At 36.1% G+C, this 20079-nt stretch overlaps 1 protein-coding gene across 2 annotated transcripts in view; it reads right to left on the bottom strand.

Annotated features, from left to right (window-relative positions):
• The window catches only part of DKK2 (dickkopf WNT signaling pathway inhibitor 2), a 184161-nt gene that overhangs the window by 32740 nt on the left and 131342 nt on the right, over positions 1-20079 (bottom strand). For both annotated transcript variants that reach the window (XM_053703520.1, XM_053703519.1), the window contains one exon: positions 10075-10225. In XM_053703520.1, coding sequence (XP_053559495.1) covers positions 10075-10225 — 151 coding nt within the window. The remainder of the gene's footprint in view (positions 1-10074; positions 10226-20079) is intronic.

Here is a 20079-nt window from a genome sequence, read left to right on the forward strand (position 1 = left end):
GACCTGATGCTAAACGTGGGAGAATAAAATTAGGAAATAATTACTCCTGTGCTGCTATTTACTATGCACATGATAAAAAATCACACAGTTTTTTTCTTTATTTCTTTTTTTTGCATTTCATTTTGAGGCATTTACCAATATTATAATATTTCTGTAAAGTAAAGTTAATTTCAAAAAAATGACTGGTATGCTGAAAAAAACCGAGGTGTATATTTTGTACCTCCAAGAAAAAAAAGTCAAAATTTATGTGTAAGCACGAGGGCCAAACAACTAAAAACACCTCCAGCATGGCTCAGTAGCAAACAGGATAAACACATAGTTAAAGTCAACTCCATAGAAGCAATGCACTACATAAAAGCAATGCACTACTGGGAGTTAGCTGAAAACATCTGGTGAGCTAAAGATAAGAGGCAAATATGCAGTGGTGGGATTCAGAAATTTTAGCAACAGGTTCACTAACCTAAAACTTTTAACTTGTAGCTGCGCTCCACTGACTATTGGAATGTCCAATAAGAACCTATTCCCACTATCTCAAGTATTTCTGGTTTATACAAATTCAGCAAGACCTTTCCATATATAAATATATACACACATATCCTATGTAATCAATGCCATATGCACTATACAATACTTAACTTTAAATATTGATGTTGTCCAATAATAAACTCAAATGGCTGAATCAGCCTTGATATATACTTCATATTCCTTGAGATGTATGTTACCTGTAAAGGTCAACATACTCCTGTGTGTAATGGTCCTTTTAAATCACTACCAAAGTCTGGTGCCGCTTTACTCTTGGACTGCTGTAGCTTGTCAGTCCATTAGATGCAAGAAACTGTGAAGAAAAAAGGGGACAGGCGAAACCCAGCGACTCACGGTATCAATTTTATTAAGGTTACACACATATGCACAATATATTGCACTTACTAGAAGTAAGAAATTAGAAAGCCTCAATAGGAATCCTTATGGAGAGTTCCCTTAAGTGCTCACGAAGTCTCCGGTTCTCAGGGCAAATGTCCATAATGAACGGATAGGGCTTGATAGATGTAATCCCGAGCTCAGGTTTAGAGCCCTCTTTTCTCACCACTGTTTCGGACTTCTTCGCCTTGCTGCACTGTTCTCCTCCTGCTCTTCCTGAACACGTTTCGTCTGCTCACGGGCAGACTTTATCAACAGGCATGTTTGTCCCTGGATTCCGTTTCCTATTTAAAATTGCTAGGCTTGCTGTTAAGCTCCGCCCACAAAATCCTCAATCGTTTCTTATTGGTCCATTAGTCCGTTACACCCCTACAATAGATTATCTGATACTTTGTTTCTATTTCATCAAATGACACTACACGGGTTAAATATCGATATAGATCTGCAAGCCTTTATGTTATAAGGAATATAGCTCTATATTAGTAGGTATTAATAGAATGGTACCTATAATCTTCTGGTATAAATTAGAAAATCATGTCCGATGATAATGTTGTAATATGTAAATGTTTTTAGGAAGTTACTAAGTATTTTAGTATGCATTTTTTATGAATTTGGTCTGTATAACTTGGTGTTTTTAAATGTAAGAATTTTTATCGCAGATATGGAATAATGAATTGTTGCTTTGTTTTAGTGTATTTTATTGTATTTATTGTTTTTTATCAGAAAGTATTATGCTAGTAATTGTTTTTTAAAAAATGTCAGTCCATTTGATGAACTAGAAACAAAGTATCAGATAATCTATTATAGGGGTGTAACAGACTAATGGACCAATAAGAAAACGATTGAGGATTTCGTGGGCGGAGCTTAACAGCAAGCCCGGCAATTTTAAATAGTAAATGGAATCCAGGGACAAACATAAAAGCGTTCAGGAAGAGCAGGAGGAGAACAGTGCTGCAAGGCGAAGAAGTCCGGAACAGTGGTTAGAAAAGAGGGCTCTAAACCTGAGCTCGGGATTACATCTATCAAGCCCTATCCATTCATTACGGACATTTGCCCTGAGAACCGGAGACTTTGTGAGCACTTAAGGTAAGGGAACTCTCCATAAGGATTCCTATTGAGGCTTTTTAATTTCTTACTTCTAGTAAGTGCAATATATTGTGCATATGTGTGTAACATTAATAAAATTGATATCGTGAGTCGCTGGGTGCGTCTGTCACTTTTTTCTTCACAGGTTCTCTAACTTCTCTATAATACAAAGAGTTATATAATTTGCACTGTGCTTTACACTTTCAGCCTTACTGGTTTAACTCCTTAAAAACAGTTGTCTATATCAAATGATAAGACTGTAGTATGCATTGATTGAAATAGACCTAATGGAGCAATTTTTTATACATTGTGTACTCTGCTGTTGGTATAACAAGAAATTGGAAACATATTAAGGGAAAGACAATTTTACAATATACAGTCTCTTTAAGGAAGATGGCATCAACCAACCTCCTGTTCTTGAGAACCTGGGGCATTTTAGGAGCAGGTTTGCAAATACTGGTAAGAACCGGCTGAATCCCACCACTTCAAATATGTGTAGCCATCAATCAACATCTAACTCTCATCACCGTGTTGCTGCTGCTAAGTTTATTTAGAAGGTTTTCAACAAAGAATACAAAGAGAATTGATAATAGAAGTGAATGTAAAAGTGTATAAAAATGAAATGCTTTACCTGCATTATTAAATTTTAATTTTGACTTTCATGTCGCTTTAATCCATTGTGATCCATGTCTTAGTTTGGAAAAAAAACCTAAGTAGGATAGAATTTCTCCTTAGGCAATATAGGCAAGTGCCTAGGGTTGCTCTTTCACAGACACCTTACTGGTGAATCAATTTGTAAATCTTTGTAATATACTCCGTAATATCTTACATTTTATGTTCTTTACACTTGGCTGGTATATATATATATATATATATATATATATATATATATATATATATATATATATATATATATATATATATATATATATATATAGCTGAACACAAAACTGTCACTCTCTGGTCTTTCCAAAAAAATCTTTTACTGTGACCTGAGGAAGGGGATACTTTGTCCCCGAAACGTCACTACTTTCACAGTTAAAGATTTTTTTGGAAAGACCAGAGAGTGACAGTTTTGTGTTCAGCTATATTTAATTACACTAGCACTCTGGCAGTTGATATACTGAGTGAGAGTGCTCTCCCTTGTTACTATATATATATATATATATATATATATATATATATATATACGTATATATATATTGTCTGATGGTTATATATATATATATATACGTATATATATATATATTGTCTGATGTTTTTTTTATATATATATATATATATATATATATATATATATATATATATATATATATATATATATATATATATATATATATATATATAATTGTTTGATGGTAATAGGGAGTGTAAATGTTGATGGTCATATCAGCAGACAAACAATGTGAATCATTGTTCTGACGTCATACAAAGCACAGCTTGATGTCTGAGAAAAACAATTCAGGAATTCAGACTTTTTCAGAGAGGTTCAGCACATTGGAATTTAGCTGACATTAATTATCCCTCCATATGAGACACAAATTACAAACTTGAAATCAGCTCTAATTAAAAAGGTATGCATGTAATTAAGGTTTGCAGTAAAGCATGTATTTTATTTTAAAATGGAAGCAAAAATATATAAACTATAGCTTTGTTGCACAATATGAACTTACTGAGAAGTAACAGGCAATTGTTTTTGCAAAAAATGTAAATAAATAATCTTTCAATTGGCATAAACAGATGAATTAGAAATGAAATGCAATGAGTAAATTGTGAATAAAAAAATATAAATTCATTCTTTTTTTAATAGGGAATTCTTGACTTTAAAGGATGGGGTTTTGAGCTGGTGGAAGACTTAGGCCGGTAAAGGAGTAGAAGAGAACAAGAGACGCCATGGGAGTGTATTCATTAGCGGTTCTAGAACTTAAAATTTGGGGGTGCTTAAAAGGTGGTGGAAAAGTTGAAAGACACAGAACGCATAGTATATGGAACCTCTTGACAGACCATGTGCTGCCCTTCAAAGCTCAATAGGGGTGCTATACACAGTTTGATGGTGAATAGATGGTGAGTGTATTCCTCAAGGGAATCTGGAACTCATTCCTAGAGTTTAAAAGTAAAACACTTAATCTTTCATTATAGTGAACACAGAAGCTAGAGGTCATTTCTAGTGGTTTTAAAGCTAGAAAGTTTCCCTCCCACCCATGGGGTTAGTGTTAGGTTTTTTTGGATATTTTTTTTTTTGGATTAGGTCCTTTGGGCAATTGTAAAAAAGCTGAATGCCCTTTTAAGGGCAATGCCATACAAATGGGTATCTTAGGATTTTTTAGAGTTAGGTTTTTTTTATTTTTGGGGTTTGATTGGGTGGGAAGGTTTACTTTTGTGCGGTAGGTTTTTCAGTAAATTGTAATGGCAGCACTATGGAGAGTGCAATAACGCATTTTTCTTGGTCTTAGTTTTGCACCCTATTTAGCACAAAACTCGTAATCTAGGTGATAGTTAACAACTATCTCAAAAGTGAGTACACCCCTCACATTTTTGTAAATATTTTATTATATCTTTTCATGTGACAACACTGAAGAAATGACACTTGTTAAGTAGTGAGTGTACAGCCTGTATAACAGTGTAAATTTGCTGTCCCCTCAAAATAACGCAACACACAGCCATTAATGTCTAAACCGTTGGCAACAAAAGTGAGTACACCCCTAAGTGGAAATGTCCAAATTGGGCCCTATTAGCCATTTTCCCTCCCCGATGTCATGTGACTCGTTAGTGTTACAAGGTCTCAGGTGTGAATGGGGAGCAGGTGTGTTAAATTTGGTTTTATAGCTCTCACACACTCTCATACTGGTCACTAGAATTTCAACATGGCACCTCATGGCAAAGAACTCTCTGGGGATCTGAAAAAGAGAATTTTTGCTCTACATAAAGATGCCCTAGGATATAAGAAGATTGCCAAGACCCTGAAACTGAGCTGCAGCACAGTGGGCAAGACCATAGAGCGGTTTCACAGGACAGGTTCCACTCAGAACAGACCTCACCATGGTTGACCAAAGAAGATGAGTGCACATGCTCAGCGTCATATCCAGAGGCTGTCTTTGGGAAATAGACGTATGAGTGCTGCCAGCATTGCTGCAGAGGTTCAAAGGTTGGGGCGGTCAGCCTGTCAGTGCTCAAACCATATGCTGCACACTGCATCAAATTCATCTACATGGCTGTCGTCCCTGAAGGAAGCCTTTTCTAAAGATGATGCACAAGAAAGCCTGCAAACAGTTTACTGAAGACAAGCAGACTAAGGACATGGATTACTAGAAACATGTCCTGTGGTCCGATGAGACCAAAATAAACTTATTTGGTTCAGATGGTGTCAAGCGTGTGTGGCGGCAACCAGGTGAGAAGTGCAAAGACAAGTGTGTCTTGCCTACAGTCAAGCATGGTAGTGGGAGCGTCATGGTCTAGGCCTGCATGAGTGCTGCTGGCACTGGGTTGCTACAGTTCATTGAGGGAACCATGAATGCCAACATGTATTGTGACATACTGAAGAAGAGCATAATCCCCTCCCTTTGGAGACTGGGCCGCAGGGCAGTATTTCAGCATGATAATGACCCCAAACACACCTTCAAGATGACCACTGCTTTGCTAAAGAAGCTGAGGGTAAAGGTGATGGACTGGCCAAGCATGTCTCCAGACCTAAACCCTATTGAGCATGTGTGGGGCATCCTCAAACGGAAGGTGAGGGAGCGCAAGGTCTCTAACATCCACCAGCTCCATGATGTCGTCATGGAGGAGTGGAAGAGGGCTCCAGTGGCAACCTGTGAAGCTCTGGTGAACTCCATGCCCAAGAGGGTTAAGGCAGTATTGGAAAATAATGGTGGCCACACAAAATATTGACACTTTGGGCCCAATTTGGACATGAGGGGTGTACTCACTTTTGTTGCCAATGGTTTAGACATTAATGGCTGTGTGTTGAGTTATTTTGAGGGGACAGCAAATTTACACTGCAATACAGGCTGTACACTCACTACTTTACATTGCAGTGAAGTGTCATTTCTTCAGTGTTGTCACATGAAAAGATATAATAAAATATTTACAAAAATGTGAGGGGTGTACTCACTTTTGTGAGAAACTGTATATCATGAAAAAAAAATGAAATATCTAAAATATAAAAACCTGAGTTATAAAAAAATATTTTAGTAGTGGTGTCCTGTTTAAGGTGTATGAAGTAAACTTGCCTTTGTCTGAAAAAAACTTTTTGGTTAGTATCATTAACTGTGATAATTGCATACTTCTTAACAGTTAAAGCTAAAGAAGAAGCGTGTTATCTTGTAGTAAGCTGTATGTGCTTTTGCTCCTCTTACACTAGCATGACATCAGTGTTGCAAACATTATGACTTTAAGTGATATATTTACAATTAACATGGTGGTGCATTATTCCTGCTTTCTCTCTTTTAGATGGCCTATTAAAATATAGCATTTCTATGAAGAGAGACAGTGTATTATCATAAGGGCACTGATTGTGACTAGAATTTCCAATTTAAAGATGGCAACCTTTTAGAAAGAAAGGTATTTATGAGACTAGGGGCCCAATTCTCAAAAATGTGATGGTATCAATGGAGAGAAATCATCAGCATATTTTATTAAGCATTAAATTGTAAAATAAGTATATAGAAGAAAAAAAGGAATTCTTTGCCGTTGTAAACGTCCAGTTTATTTATTCACGTTAAAAAAGTAGAGACATAAACGTGTGTGTTATTGTAAAATAAGTGTCTCTCCTTCATGAACAGCATATTAGTGAACATCTCTTAATAAGATACTCAGTTCCGAAGGTAAAAATTGCCTTTAAGAAACAATTCCTTAGGCGCCTTGTGAAACTGAGGCATCTCAGGCATCTTTTTTGATCTTGCCAGACCAGAAAGCTTTAGAGAATCGGGCCCTAGGATGGACAGGGGGATTTTCTTTTAAATAAGGAACTACCCTCATAATAAAGAAACAGTTGTGAGACATGGATTCACTGGCAGAATAATATGATAGATATGGGGCCCCATTTACTACATGATGTGTGGACAATGTTCTCAATTTGAGGACCTATCTGCACGGCTTTGTGATGAATGAGCAGACTCTGCGGACTCTGTACATCCACTGCCCATATGTACCATTACACACTCAAGCAAGTGTGTAATTCCACCTCCTTCTCTTGCACAACTAATGGCAGGAGAGAAGGGCCTGACAATCACCTCAAGCGAGCATGTTCAGGTTGACTTCAATCTGCCACCAGAGTTGTAAGGAGCAGCGGTCTGATGATCGCTTCTTCTTACATTGCAGGAAGTAGGCTCACATGTTTGAACTTGGCCCGCAGGTAAGTTTACAGTCTTATGCATTTTGGCCTCACACTTTGTAAACAGATCTTAATGAGGTCCAGATTTAAATAGGTTAAACACATTTTATTGGAAGATTAAATTGCCATTAAAAAAAATCAACAATTTTGGATTTAATGGCATATTGTTTTCAATGGATAAACTATAGGCTATACAGCCTGTCGTAGTGGTATATTTTTTTATACATAGTATAAGCAATAAAGGAGAGTAATGTTTATTTGGGATTATACCCTTAAACATATATTTTTTTCAACATTCTATTTTTAAGAGAAAAGTACCTGGAAAAAAAAACAAATAAAGAAAATAGGTGCATCAATATTATTATTATAATAATTTTTTGTCACAATAATTTGTTGCAATAAACAGGGTCTTAAAATACAAAAGCTTGTTGACTTACAATTTCTATTTTTGTGTGACATTATTCTATGGTATAAATCCAATTTTACAGATATATTAATGAACAGTTATGGACATAATCTCATTCCCCAGTAAATATCATGATTTTAGTACTGAAATCTGAGCTCTTTAAAAGTGGTTATAAATGTAAATATGACTACACATAGATTTTATGTTAAGTACCTTATCCATATCTATGTGGTCTGGAAAGTTGAATGTAAATATTTATTGGAATTTAAGATGTCCCATTATATACATATATTGTGCAGAATATCATTTTTTTTCTTAAGTAATCGTATTTCAATAAATTCCACAATTGCCCAGAGTCTTATATAAGTTTACCACATATTACAATAATGGTATTTTATCCCTTCAAAATTTCCTGTTCATAAAAATATTTATTTATGTATGCTTGAAAACTTGTTTCCTAATCCAAAGCATGTGATGATAACATTTTAACTTGATACAGCACTGTTCTATAATTAAGTCTGCAATGGTAAAGTAATAAGGGCAATATTAAAGGTACATTCCTGATTTAGAAAGAGCATGCAATTTTAAACAACTAAATAGTCTCCGTAGCTGCTGATTGATGGCTGCACATAGATGCCTTGTGTGATTGGCTCACCCATGTGCATTGCTATTTCTTCAACAAAGGATATTTGAAAACTGAAGCAAACTTAATAATAGAAGTAAATTTGAATTTTGTATAAAATGGTATTCTATATCTGAATAATGAAGAAAAAAATTGGGTTTCATGTCCCTTTAATATGGGCAAAATTATCAACTGAGACAACTTATACCCAGTAATTGCTTTTTGGTTGGTAAAGACATACCCCACAGTTCTTTTGGTTGACCTGGACATGCATCCATATGTGTACAAACAAAAAGTTGTTTTATTTTTAGCTTAGGAACATTACAAACTTGTTATACCTTTAATAAACATGTTAAGTATATTAAAAAAAATTTTTTAAAAGGATATGGGACTCAAAATTAAACTTTTATGATTCAGACAGTGAACAATTTAAAAAGCAAACAAATTGTCAAGGTATGTCTATCTCAGATTTTGGTGTCCTTTTTTTAAAACTGGACAATGGTGGATGGGGCATACTGAAGTAGACTCAGAAGAGTGCATGCATCTTAAGCAATATGTGGCAGCAGTGTGTGTAGCAATCTTATACAAGCAACCTGTAGAGGGAGCTTTAGAGAGCAGTATCTTTAGACACTGTTTAATAAAACTGTATGGTAAACCTAAGCTAGTGACCATATAGCTAGCTAGAAGTACTGTTTGATGAAGACAGTTTGAACAAATTATCTTTCTCTGTGTCTATATAGGAGATATCCAACCAGTGTTCACAGGAGTAGTAAGCAAAGGCAGAGCTGTGAGTGTTCTCTGCTATCATTCAGCCTCCCTCCACAGGTTGCTTGTATAACATGGCTACACACACTGCTGTCACGTAGGGCTCAATAAGCGTGCACACTCCTGATCATACTTTAGAACAATACAGTGTAAGTATCTTTACCTAACCACACATCCTTAAAGGGATATGAAACCCCCAAAAATATTTTGTAATCTAGACAGAAAAAAAACATTTTAAAAAAGTTTCCACTTTACTTCTTTTATCAAATTTGCTTTGTTCCCATGGTAGTCTGTGTTGAAAAGAAACCTAGGTAGGCATTTGGAACACTACATGACAGTAAAAAGTGGTACTGCCATCAAGTGCTTTAGCAAATGAATAACATTCTTGCAAAGATGTTGCCATAAAGTGCTCCTGAAATGGGCTTGCTTCTGAGCATATATCTCTGCTTTTCAACAAAAGATAGCAAGGGAACGAAGAAAAAATGAAAAAGTAAATTGGAAAGTTGTTTGAATTTGCTTGCACTATCTGAATCATGAAAGAAAAAAATTAGGTTTCATATCCCTTTAATTCAACGTGTGAGGCGGGTAAAATGGCCATATATATATATATATACACACACATCTTAGTTCTGTATTGAAGCCAATATGTACAAAGTACAAGGCCATATTAAGGTATTATTGACTAAAAGCTTACTCTCAGTTAACTGTACCTTTAAATAAACATATCATAGGTAAACAAATGTAGTGTTTTCCTGATACTGTGCTTCTCTCATGATAAATATTTAAGACTAAAAATAAATAATTAAGCTATGTACATAAATGTATATTTGTCAGTGAATTAAGTCTTTGCAGAATGAAATTAGCTCACAAAAGGTGTGAGCTCAGTCTAAAACACCTGACAGATCACTTCCACCATCTTAAGCACTTTAAAATATGCTCATTTACCATTGTTGCAGCGGTTCCCAGGGCAGCACATGCCATCCCTATGACAACGTTTCTTCTTCCTTCTGCAGACCATGCATGAGGAAGGAGCCTGGTGAGGATTGTAGCAGTACCTTCCAACTTCACACTCTTTATCACTGATGCAGGGATAGGCCTGTAAATTAAAAAAAAGGCACTAAACATCCATACTTTTTGATTGTAAAAGCAAAAAGAAGTTAATTCGTATACAGCAACTTTGCTGTCGATTTTACTTATTCTATTCAGATGTGGGCAAAATAGTTGGGAAACAGTCTTATTTGGCCACTGCAATTTGTTAGTAGTCCATGCATATATCAGAGCTCAAAATTTCCACTGGCCCATTAGCCATTGGTGAGTGGAAATTTAACAGTGGCGAGTGAAATTTAGTGAGTGAATGTTGGGCTACCTGCTACAAATATTAAAGGATATAATATACCTCTAAAGCTATAGGGACCCCATTAGATCTTAGACTGTTACTTTTGAGACGGTAAACAGCAGCAGATTGAGAGAGATTGGAGAGGAAAAGTGATAGTGTAGTAAAATATAGTGTTAAGAAAGAGTGAAGAGAAAAAAAAGTAAAAGTGAAGAGATATGAGAGAGGGGAGAGAAAGATATTGGGGCCAATTTATTAAGGTTTGCCGGAAACAGGAGTTAAGAAGCAGTGGTCTTTAGACCGCTGCTCCTAAACTCGTACGCCTCCTCTGAGGCTGCGGACATCAATCCACCGAAATCTCATACGATTGAGTTGATTGACACCCCGATTGGCCGCAAATCTGCAGGGGGCGGCATTGCACAAGCAGTTCACCAGAACTGCTTGTGCAATGTTAAATGTCGACAGCGTATGCTGTCGGCATTCAGCAATGTCGGGTGGGCATGATCCGCTACAACGGATCATGTACATCTGACTGTTAATAAATCGGCCCCATAGCCTGACAGAGAAGGGAGGAGGTAAAAATAGAGATTGAAGAGAGGAGGCAGTGGAGAAAGATAGATGAGAGATGATAGCTATATAACAATTTTTCCAGGTCTGCTATGACCTCACATTAATGTCAACACTCTCTGCATTCTCTCAGTTCAACAACTTCCTTTTTCTGTCCAGCTGTTGTCTTCTCCAGAACCCTATTTGATGCTGCTAACTGCTATGCACCTATTTTTGTTAATTTATTACTGCTTGATGCAATATTTAATTACTGGTATAAAACAAAAATAATATTAAAATATTACTGCACAATAAGGTGTTCACATTGGCTAAACATATTCAAAGAGGGGTTCGGTTAGTGGGTGTGGTGTAGGTAGGTAGTGGTGGGATCAAATGTGGCGAGTAACATTTTGGGCTGGCTAGTAACTTAGGGCTTGAAAATTTGAGATATATATATATATATATATATATATATATATATATATATATATATATATATACACACCTGTATATATATATATATATATATATATATATATATATATATATATATATATAATATATATATATATATATATATATATATATATATATATATATATATATATATATAACACCTAGTGCTAGATTACAATTGGTGTGCTATCGGGTGTTCGTGACAGTTTGCATGCAATTTAAATTCCGCTCGTATTACAAGTTATAAGTATATGTAAACATGTGAGTGCAACAGGGTTTTATACTAGAATGATTAATGCGACTCAGTGCTCGACAAAAAAAGTGTTACAAAATACATTTAAAAGTACAGTAACACTACCTAATAAAAATTATTTTTAAAAATGCATAAAAAAGTTCTAAGGGTTCAAAGGTATGAGGTCCCAGTTAGAAAAGTAAGGACTGTAGGTATGAGGTCTCAGTTAGAAAAGTAAGGACTGTAGTATGAGGTCTCAGAAAAGTAAGGACTGTAGGTATGAGGTCTCAGTTAGAAAAGTAAGGACTGTAGTATGAGGTCTCAGTTAGAAAAGTAAGGACTGTAGTATGAGGTCTCAGTTAGAAAAGTAAGGACTGTAGTATGAGGTCTCAGTTAGAAAAGTAAGGATTGTAGTATGAGGTCTCAGTTAGAAAAGTAAGGACTGTAGGTATGAGGTCTCAGTTAGAAAAGTAAGGACTGTAGGTATGAGGTCTCAGTTAGAAAAGTAAGGACTGTAGTATGAGGTCTCAGTTAGAAAAGTAAGGACTGTAGGTATGAGGTCTCAGTTAGAAAAGTAAGGACTGTGGGTATGAGGTCTCAGTTAGAAAAGTAAGGACTGTAGGTATGAGGTCTCAGTTAGAAAAGTAAGGACTGTAGTATGAGGTCTCAGTTAGAAAAGTAAGGACTGTAGGTATGAGGTCTCAGTTAGAAAAGTAAGGACTGTAGGTATGAGGTCTCAGTTAGAAAAGTAAGGACTGTAAAGAGCTTTAACATAAAGATACATACATATACATGTCTAAATATATATATATGTATGTGCATTGGAGCCCTTTGCAGTCAAGCAGATGAAAACATAAAACTTCATATGTATGCAATATTTATATTTAATAATGTGATACATTGTATATTTATTGTAAATATTATCTATTTTAATGTTCTGCAAATAGCATAATATCTTCTATGTATTTTAAAATATATATTTCTATATATCTGTGTATATCTATGAAAATACTAATCAGGGGTTAAAAGCTACAAGCCCGAGGGGGCGGAGCTAGCCAGCCATGGAGCAAGACGTGTTTAGCTGAAGCTCCTGACTCTATATTCTTTCTAACAGAAGTTATCATTGAAAATCATCACCAAGGCTATGAGATTTAGCGTCTCAGTCGGAATAACAGCAGTTATTATGATAAAGAAGGGCTGGAGGACATACAGCTTAAGGGGATCCTACTTTCTTGCCGAGGATCACCCATGCGACCATGCTTATTACAGAATGGAGAGTTACCGAATAATATGGCTCCTCTATTGCAGTATACTGGTCGATAAGAATTTATATGATTAGATGCGACAACAATACTTGACATTCTAGCCCGCAGAGATAACTTTGCAAAAGACATATTAAGCTATAATAGAGCTGAACCTTTTTCAAGATGGCGATCGTCATTCTCTTATTGCGACAGCTGGAAACAAAACTGGATTTCTACTCCCTCGGGTTGCAAGAAGCTCTTATTACAGAAGGGAGTATAAACGGAGAGATAGACAGACCCCACACTAGGAAGCTACAATATGTGGCTAAATCATCAGCCGTTTCTTCCTCCCCCCCACCGCAAGTGGAAAATGGCGCTTGCCATTCATATATAGCCGATCACCAACCTAATACTTCAGCGGATATTGCCCGGTCTTCACAGAGGGCACAGATCCGCACGGTGAACCCGATCTCCAGCATCAACACTGACAGAAATTTTTCAGAGAGAGAGAGGGAGACTGCCGACCTGTCGATTCAAGATGGTGACGGGAACACTTTGACCGTTCCCCCAGTTAGAAATAGAGACTTAAAGGTCAGGTTGTATTCGGTGGGGAACACTGCTATCGGAGACCATTGGTACATTAGCCCAACAAAACCACAGAACAATCTCCAGTCGAGGGGTAAGCTTCTACTCTTACTGATGGCTGTACGGATGGTATTGCAGTCCGAGGGAGATGGCCATAGCTTTATAGAGGTCTCAGGTACAGAACTGCTAACAGAGATGCCTCATAGACTGGGAATTGGATAAGTGACTTTTGCGTTCTTAGGGCTGGGGGGTATCTACCTCTCGGAAGACCTAGAGACCCAAGATTTATCTCCATATAAACTGAATACTGTTTCAGGACCTGGTATATAACTTGTTCCCGCATATTCCCATATATACAGAGTGCTCAAAGTTGCTACCTAAAAGATGTTTGTTTTCTCTAGGTCAATGTAGTGATGTAAAAGTTATTTTAGTTAATATATTACTCTGCACCAATAGGTTTTTGTTATGGGTAAAATATGTCCATTACTTGTTTACCAATTACTCTAGATCTTGATAGTTTTAAAGTTTATTTCATAGGCCCTTATACATACCATACCCCTCAATGTACTTTATGCTAGTTACTTTGTTTTACTAGGCGGCTTGGTTTATCTCTGTTTGCACACGCTATATCTCTGATAAGTATTGATGGCATCTGCACAGAGCATATTTATCCTCTAACAACTGAGTCATTTATCTATAAATTTGGGTCCCTACTATATGTATAGGTTATGAAAGTTATTGGTAAGAGTTTATAATTCACTGAAGAAATTTCTATTAATGTTAATATTCATTTAGTTCAACACAGTATACAGTCACACTATACGACCCGCACTGATATATACTTATAGAAGTCTATGTTAATATTTTTATGTTTAGAGGTTCTGTTTACTAAAACTAAAAAATTGCAAGCCTGGAGTATTTCCCTTCAAGACTGGTTACCAAGAGATGAAACCTCATTCTTTAATTAGCCCCAGATTGCCCACGTCCTCAGATGCTACTTATGTTCCGTGGTCCTTTATGCCATATTTCTTGCCCAGCACTGTATATTTTGTGCACTAGGGTTGGAATTGTGTTGTGGCCTTGGGATATAGGTGTTATCTATTTTCTTATGCTAAAAAGGATACCCCAAGTTGATATCATTGCTTATATTTAAATGCACTTCAATAGGGCTCCTATTCAATAACATAAGCTTGCTCCAGACAGGTAACCTTTTCTTGGTATATCACTGACATCTGTCAAGGTTATACTTTCAAATCATTCTAAGTTAGAAAGTTCACTCTAGACACCCTAATTGTGAGTCAGGATGTTGCAGTATACATGGATAATGTATGTTTACTTAGAAGGGTTCGGTATACTAATCTAGGCTTGTTCTGCTGGTTGCGGCCGGGCCAGTGGAATTGGCATTATACGTAAATAATACAGAAGGGACTCCTCTCCTTCCTTTCCCGCCGGTACTTGTTGCCTGCGGGTCATACCCCTACTCCCTTTTCCCTTGTCGCCGGTAGATGGCATCTCCCCAGGAGAGGAGCTCCTCTAGAAGCACTTTATATCTCGTTTTATTCTATGTTTTATATTACCTACCTTATATCTCATGTTACATACATCCTGATACTCTACTAAGAGAATAATTGTTCCAGAATGTAATCTGACCCGTATTATACACAAAAACCCAGAATATTTGAGCAGGTTTCTACGCAAGCGTATGTATAGAGTTCAGCTATAAGGATGACAGCCTGGAAAGTTTGTAAATTCTAATAGCATCTATAGCTCCGTCCCCCGCCCTCATAGCTATAATCCACTCTTATATTAGGTGGATAAATAAGCGGTATTAACCCGCTACAAACATCACTTTGCCATAAGTTGCTCTTAGTCTTTTGTTTATCATGAAAATGAGGCTCTTTGCCCCCTGTTCACGTGTATCTAATAGGAGCAACTTGTTATGATTCCCTATAATTTGTCAATCCTTCAAAAATAAATACACCTCTATTATAATTAATATATCACTCTATAGGAAGTATAACTTACCAGGGTTGTTTAAATTCTATCATTTTATCATTTTATTATGTATCTACATAGGAAACAAAACAAAATAGAAAAGAGGGAACGCCAGAACGTGATTATTTTATATTATACTGGAGACTTTAGGAATGTACAAGCCTGTGATGTATAATGTATTTACTTTTTGTATAATGTTTATTGTGCTTTAATTTTGTACTCCTGGTATCCCTCAATAAAAAACTTTGATTTTCAAAAAAAAAAGCTACAAGCCCAGAGGAAAAAAGTTACTAGTCTACTCAATGTTAAAGATAGGAAAAAGTCAAATTTCTAAGTCGTCCCAGACTAGTGGACCACTAGAAATTTTAAGTCTACTATATATAATCATGTAAATATATATAGGTATACATATACATTTCTGCAAGAATCCATCATATATATATTTAAATAGTTCTTAAAGAATAAATACAACATATTCTGCTATGTACAGGACATCAAATTATGAAATATGCAATATTATCTTCTTATGTTGTGCTTTTAAATAAACACAATCATGTTTGTGGGACTTGTGGGTGTTAGGTCATTTTTCAACATTTTTTGGCCCCATTGAAGTCAATGGGGTCAATTTATTATATGTCGAGCGGATATGATTCGCTGTAGGTACAGTCCACCACCTAGAAGGTGGCGGAGAAGTTAAGGAGCAGCGGACTTGAGACCGCTGCTTCTTAACTTCAGTTTCCGGTGAGCTGGAAACTACAAGGGTAGAAAGCAGCATCTGCTTCTTATTAAATCTTCCCCAATGGGAGAATGCGATTTTGCATTTGCGACTTCTCACAATCTATTTGTTACCGCAACTTTGCGAATACGAGAGCACAGACTTTTTACTTTCAACTCGTAATATGAGTGCAAATCTCAGAGGTGCTAAAAATTACTTCTAGCGTTTTAACACTCGTCCGCAAGCACAAACTACCGCTCCACTAATAATCAAGCCACTAGTTTCCATTGCTGTTGTAAACTTTGCAAATTGGTGCAAGCATAAAACATCTCCATAGACTTTAATTAAAGGATTACTTTCTGCTATAATTTTTAAGCTAAACAACTAACATATTAAAGTTAATAAACATTAATTAAAACCTACTGACCTATATTTTCTCCAAAACGAAGATTCATAACGTTCTAAAAGTTATATCTTTTATTTGCCGATGATGTCACGTTATCCTGCCCACTATTTTAAGCACTGCATGTTTAAAATACTTAAACCAATAACTTTGTGTTTAAAGCGCCATTTTGAAACCTAGGTATTGTAAACGGATTGGTACAGAGCAAAGGATACCCACGGACTGGGTTTGGAAGAAAATTAAATTTTCAGACAAGATTTCTGATATACGGCAGAGATATGTTAATGAAATGCTATTGATAAAAAGCGTATTTGGGGTAGTTAGTTAGTAACAGGCATAGAAAATATTTACTTACAGTGGCCCTTTAAGATACTTGTTACCACCAGTTTACACAGTTTGCAACACAAATGGAAACAAGAACCTTGTAATTTACTAAACTTTTTCTGTTGCCTTGCAATAAATTAACATACCACTTAAAGGGACAGTAAAGTCAAAATTAAGCTAACATAGATTAGATAGAGCATTGAGCTTTAAACAACTTTCTAATGTACTCCTATTATCAGTCTATTATCAGTCTTGGCATCCTTTGCTAAAGAGTAACCCTAAGTGAGCTGAGGAGCCTGCATGTGTCCTTGGCCATCTTGTTTATAGCAATGTTATACATAGTTACAAACAGTCAGCCATAGAATGCTCAAAAAAATTTATGCATGCTCCTATGCACCAATCAGTTTGTCTAGATGTACTCTTTAACAAAGGATACCAAGAGAACAAAACAAATTTGACAATTGAAGTAAAATGGAAAGTTGTTTAAAGTAGCATGTTCTGTCTGAATCATTAAAAGTAAAAAACTGTCTTTACTGTCCCTTTAAGTGGGAATTACTTTCTGACTTTATTAAAATCACAATTGTTGTATTTGTTTTTCAATGGCCAATCTCTCCAAACCCCAAGCACTGTTTGAAAGAGTCAATCCCAATTTATTACAGGAATAGACTAGGCTTGATACGGTCATTTTGTAGCATAACTTACATTGTTTTGCAGTATCTACATTATTATTGTTAGCCAATTAAGTGAAAAATATATACTATTGTTAGGCTTGTTGTGAGTTCAATTACAGAAAAAGGAGGCAAAATAAATAATGAACATACATTGCAATGTATTTTCACTGCACATTATTAAACATTTTATATTAAATATCTCAAAGGGTTTAACGTCCCTTAAATGGCTTTCTATTTTTGTTACCCAATACAAGTGCTTAAAAAGACATAGGGGAACAGTACCAAAAGTCTCAACTTGGAGTTACACTAGTAGTGTTAGGGGTTTGGAGAAAGCACAGTTTAAGATAGTTCACATGATATCTGTGGTAAATCTATATTACAACTGTACTGTATTGTTTCAGGGTTATAGTTATCCAACAAGTCAAACTAGGATAGATTATGGAAATAACTTTTTCTGGAACTTTTTTAAGATTTCACGATTCTAGTACTGTGCACTGGTTTTCATTATTTGGAATGACTGGAATGTCAATCCCAGAAGAATAGAAATAGCACTTATTTGTGTAAATTTAGAAGTATGCAAATAAATGACCAATAATAAAACTAACATCCCTAAGGTTCTAGGCATGTCCTTTCTAGCAGCTGGAAAATAATAATATTACAGTGTGTAAAATGAATGCGTTGAAACCAATATTTGTTTAACTTTTTTTAAGAGAAGTGAAAGGTCAAAGCACAGATTGTTTGTCCAAACACTGGCTCCATAACTAGCTATTTACTAATAAAGACACTGAGATAAGGTTACTACCATTAAAGTGAAGGTCAATTTTGATGAATTAGTACCCGGTTTTTAATAATCCTATTAAAAATAAGGCCACTTTAATTCATCAAAATTGACATTTCACTTGTTTCTTCAAAAACTTACCTTTTAATCCTGACAGCCGCTGCAGTGCTTCCTCCGCCCGTCGTAAGTCCTCTTTGCGGGTCCAAAATGACGAATCCGGCTTCCTTCAATCACGGCATTGCCTCAGGCCATAATTCCCCCGGGGGGAAGCCATGATTGGAGGAAGCCGGAGTCGTAATTTCTGACGTACAAAGAGGCTTCCGACGGCCGGGGGAATCGCTGGAGCAGCTGTCAGGATTAAAAGGTAAGTTTTTGAAGAAAACAAGTGAAATGTCAATTTTGATAAATTAAAGTGCCCTTATTTTAATAGGATTATTAAAAACCGGGCACTAATTCATCGAAATTGACCTTCACTTTAAAGTGAATGTCAACTTTTACGAATGAAAGCCCTGTTTTTAAAAATACTATTAAAAACAGGGGCACTTTCATTCATGAAAGTTTACATTGAAGCCATTCTTTTAAAATACTTACCTTTTATTCCTAGCAAGCGTAGAACACTGGAGCAGCGATTCCTCTGTCTCCAGGACGCCTCTTCTTACTTCAGAAATGACGAATCCGGCTTCCTCTAATCACGGCGTGGCCTCAGGCAATGTTTGCTCTGGGGGGGAAGCCGTTATTGGCGGAAGCCGGATGCATGATTTCAGACGTAAGAAGAGACTACCTGGAAGTGGGGGAATCACTGCTCTGGTGTTTCACCCTTGCTAGGAATAAAAGGTAAGTATTTTAAAAGATTGGCTTCAATGTAAACTTTCATGAATGAAAGTGCCCCTGTTTTTAATAGTATTTTTAAAAACAGGGCTTTAATTTGTGAAAGTTGACATGTGAAAGATACCATTTTCTGTAGGAGAAGTTATGCACAATATTTAAATAATGCATAATTTTATTTGGTTTCATACATAAACAGATGTGTATATAGATAAATGGATGAACATATACTGTAGATCATAGATAGACAGAGAAAGAGAGATAGGTTAGATTATATACAGTATATATATATATATATATGTATATATTTATCTATATATACAGAGCGAGAGAGCGATACATGCACACACATAGCTATATATTTAAATATTTAGGGCTCCATGTACGAAGCAGTGTAAGCTGCTCCAGAGCCCTTGTGGGGTAGGTTCGCTGCGTCTTACACTCTTTGCCACCTCTGAGGTGGCAAAGAGAAATCACCAAGAGCTTGCTCACTCTCAGTGATTGACAGTCCCTTCTCTCTTGCAATTGGTTGTGTGAGTGAAGGGGCTGGTATCACACACACAGCAGAGTGTGTAATGATACATACGGGCCAGAGAGCCGACATTCATAGAGAAATTGGGCAGGGGAGAAGCAAAGTACAAACAAGCAAAAGCAGCCGGGAAAACTATTTGTTGAAATTGCAGCACTGGCTCAAGGGGCAAAAAAATTGTGTGTCTACAACTTCCCCAGTCCCACTAATGTTCACAAATGCCAGCCCCTCTAATAAAAAAAATCTATGCATCTCAACATTGTATTTCTTTGAATTTCAATAAAATTTAAAAAAAAAAAAAAATTTTTTTTTTT

Source organism: Bombina bombina, chromosome 2, assembly GCF_027579735.1.
Source record: "Bombina bombina isolate aBomBom1 chromosome 2, aBomBom1.pri, whole genome shotgun sequence".
NCBI lineage: Eukaryota > Metazoa > Chordata > Amphibia > Anura > Bombinatoridae > Bombina > Bombina bombina.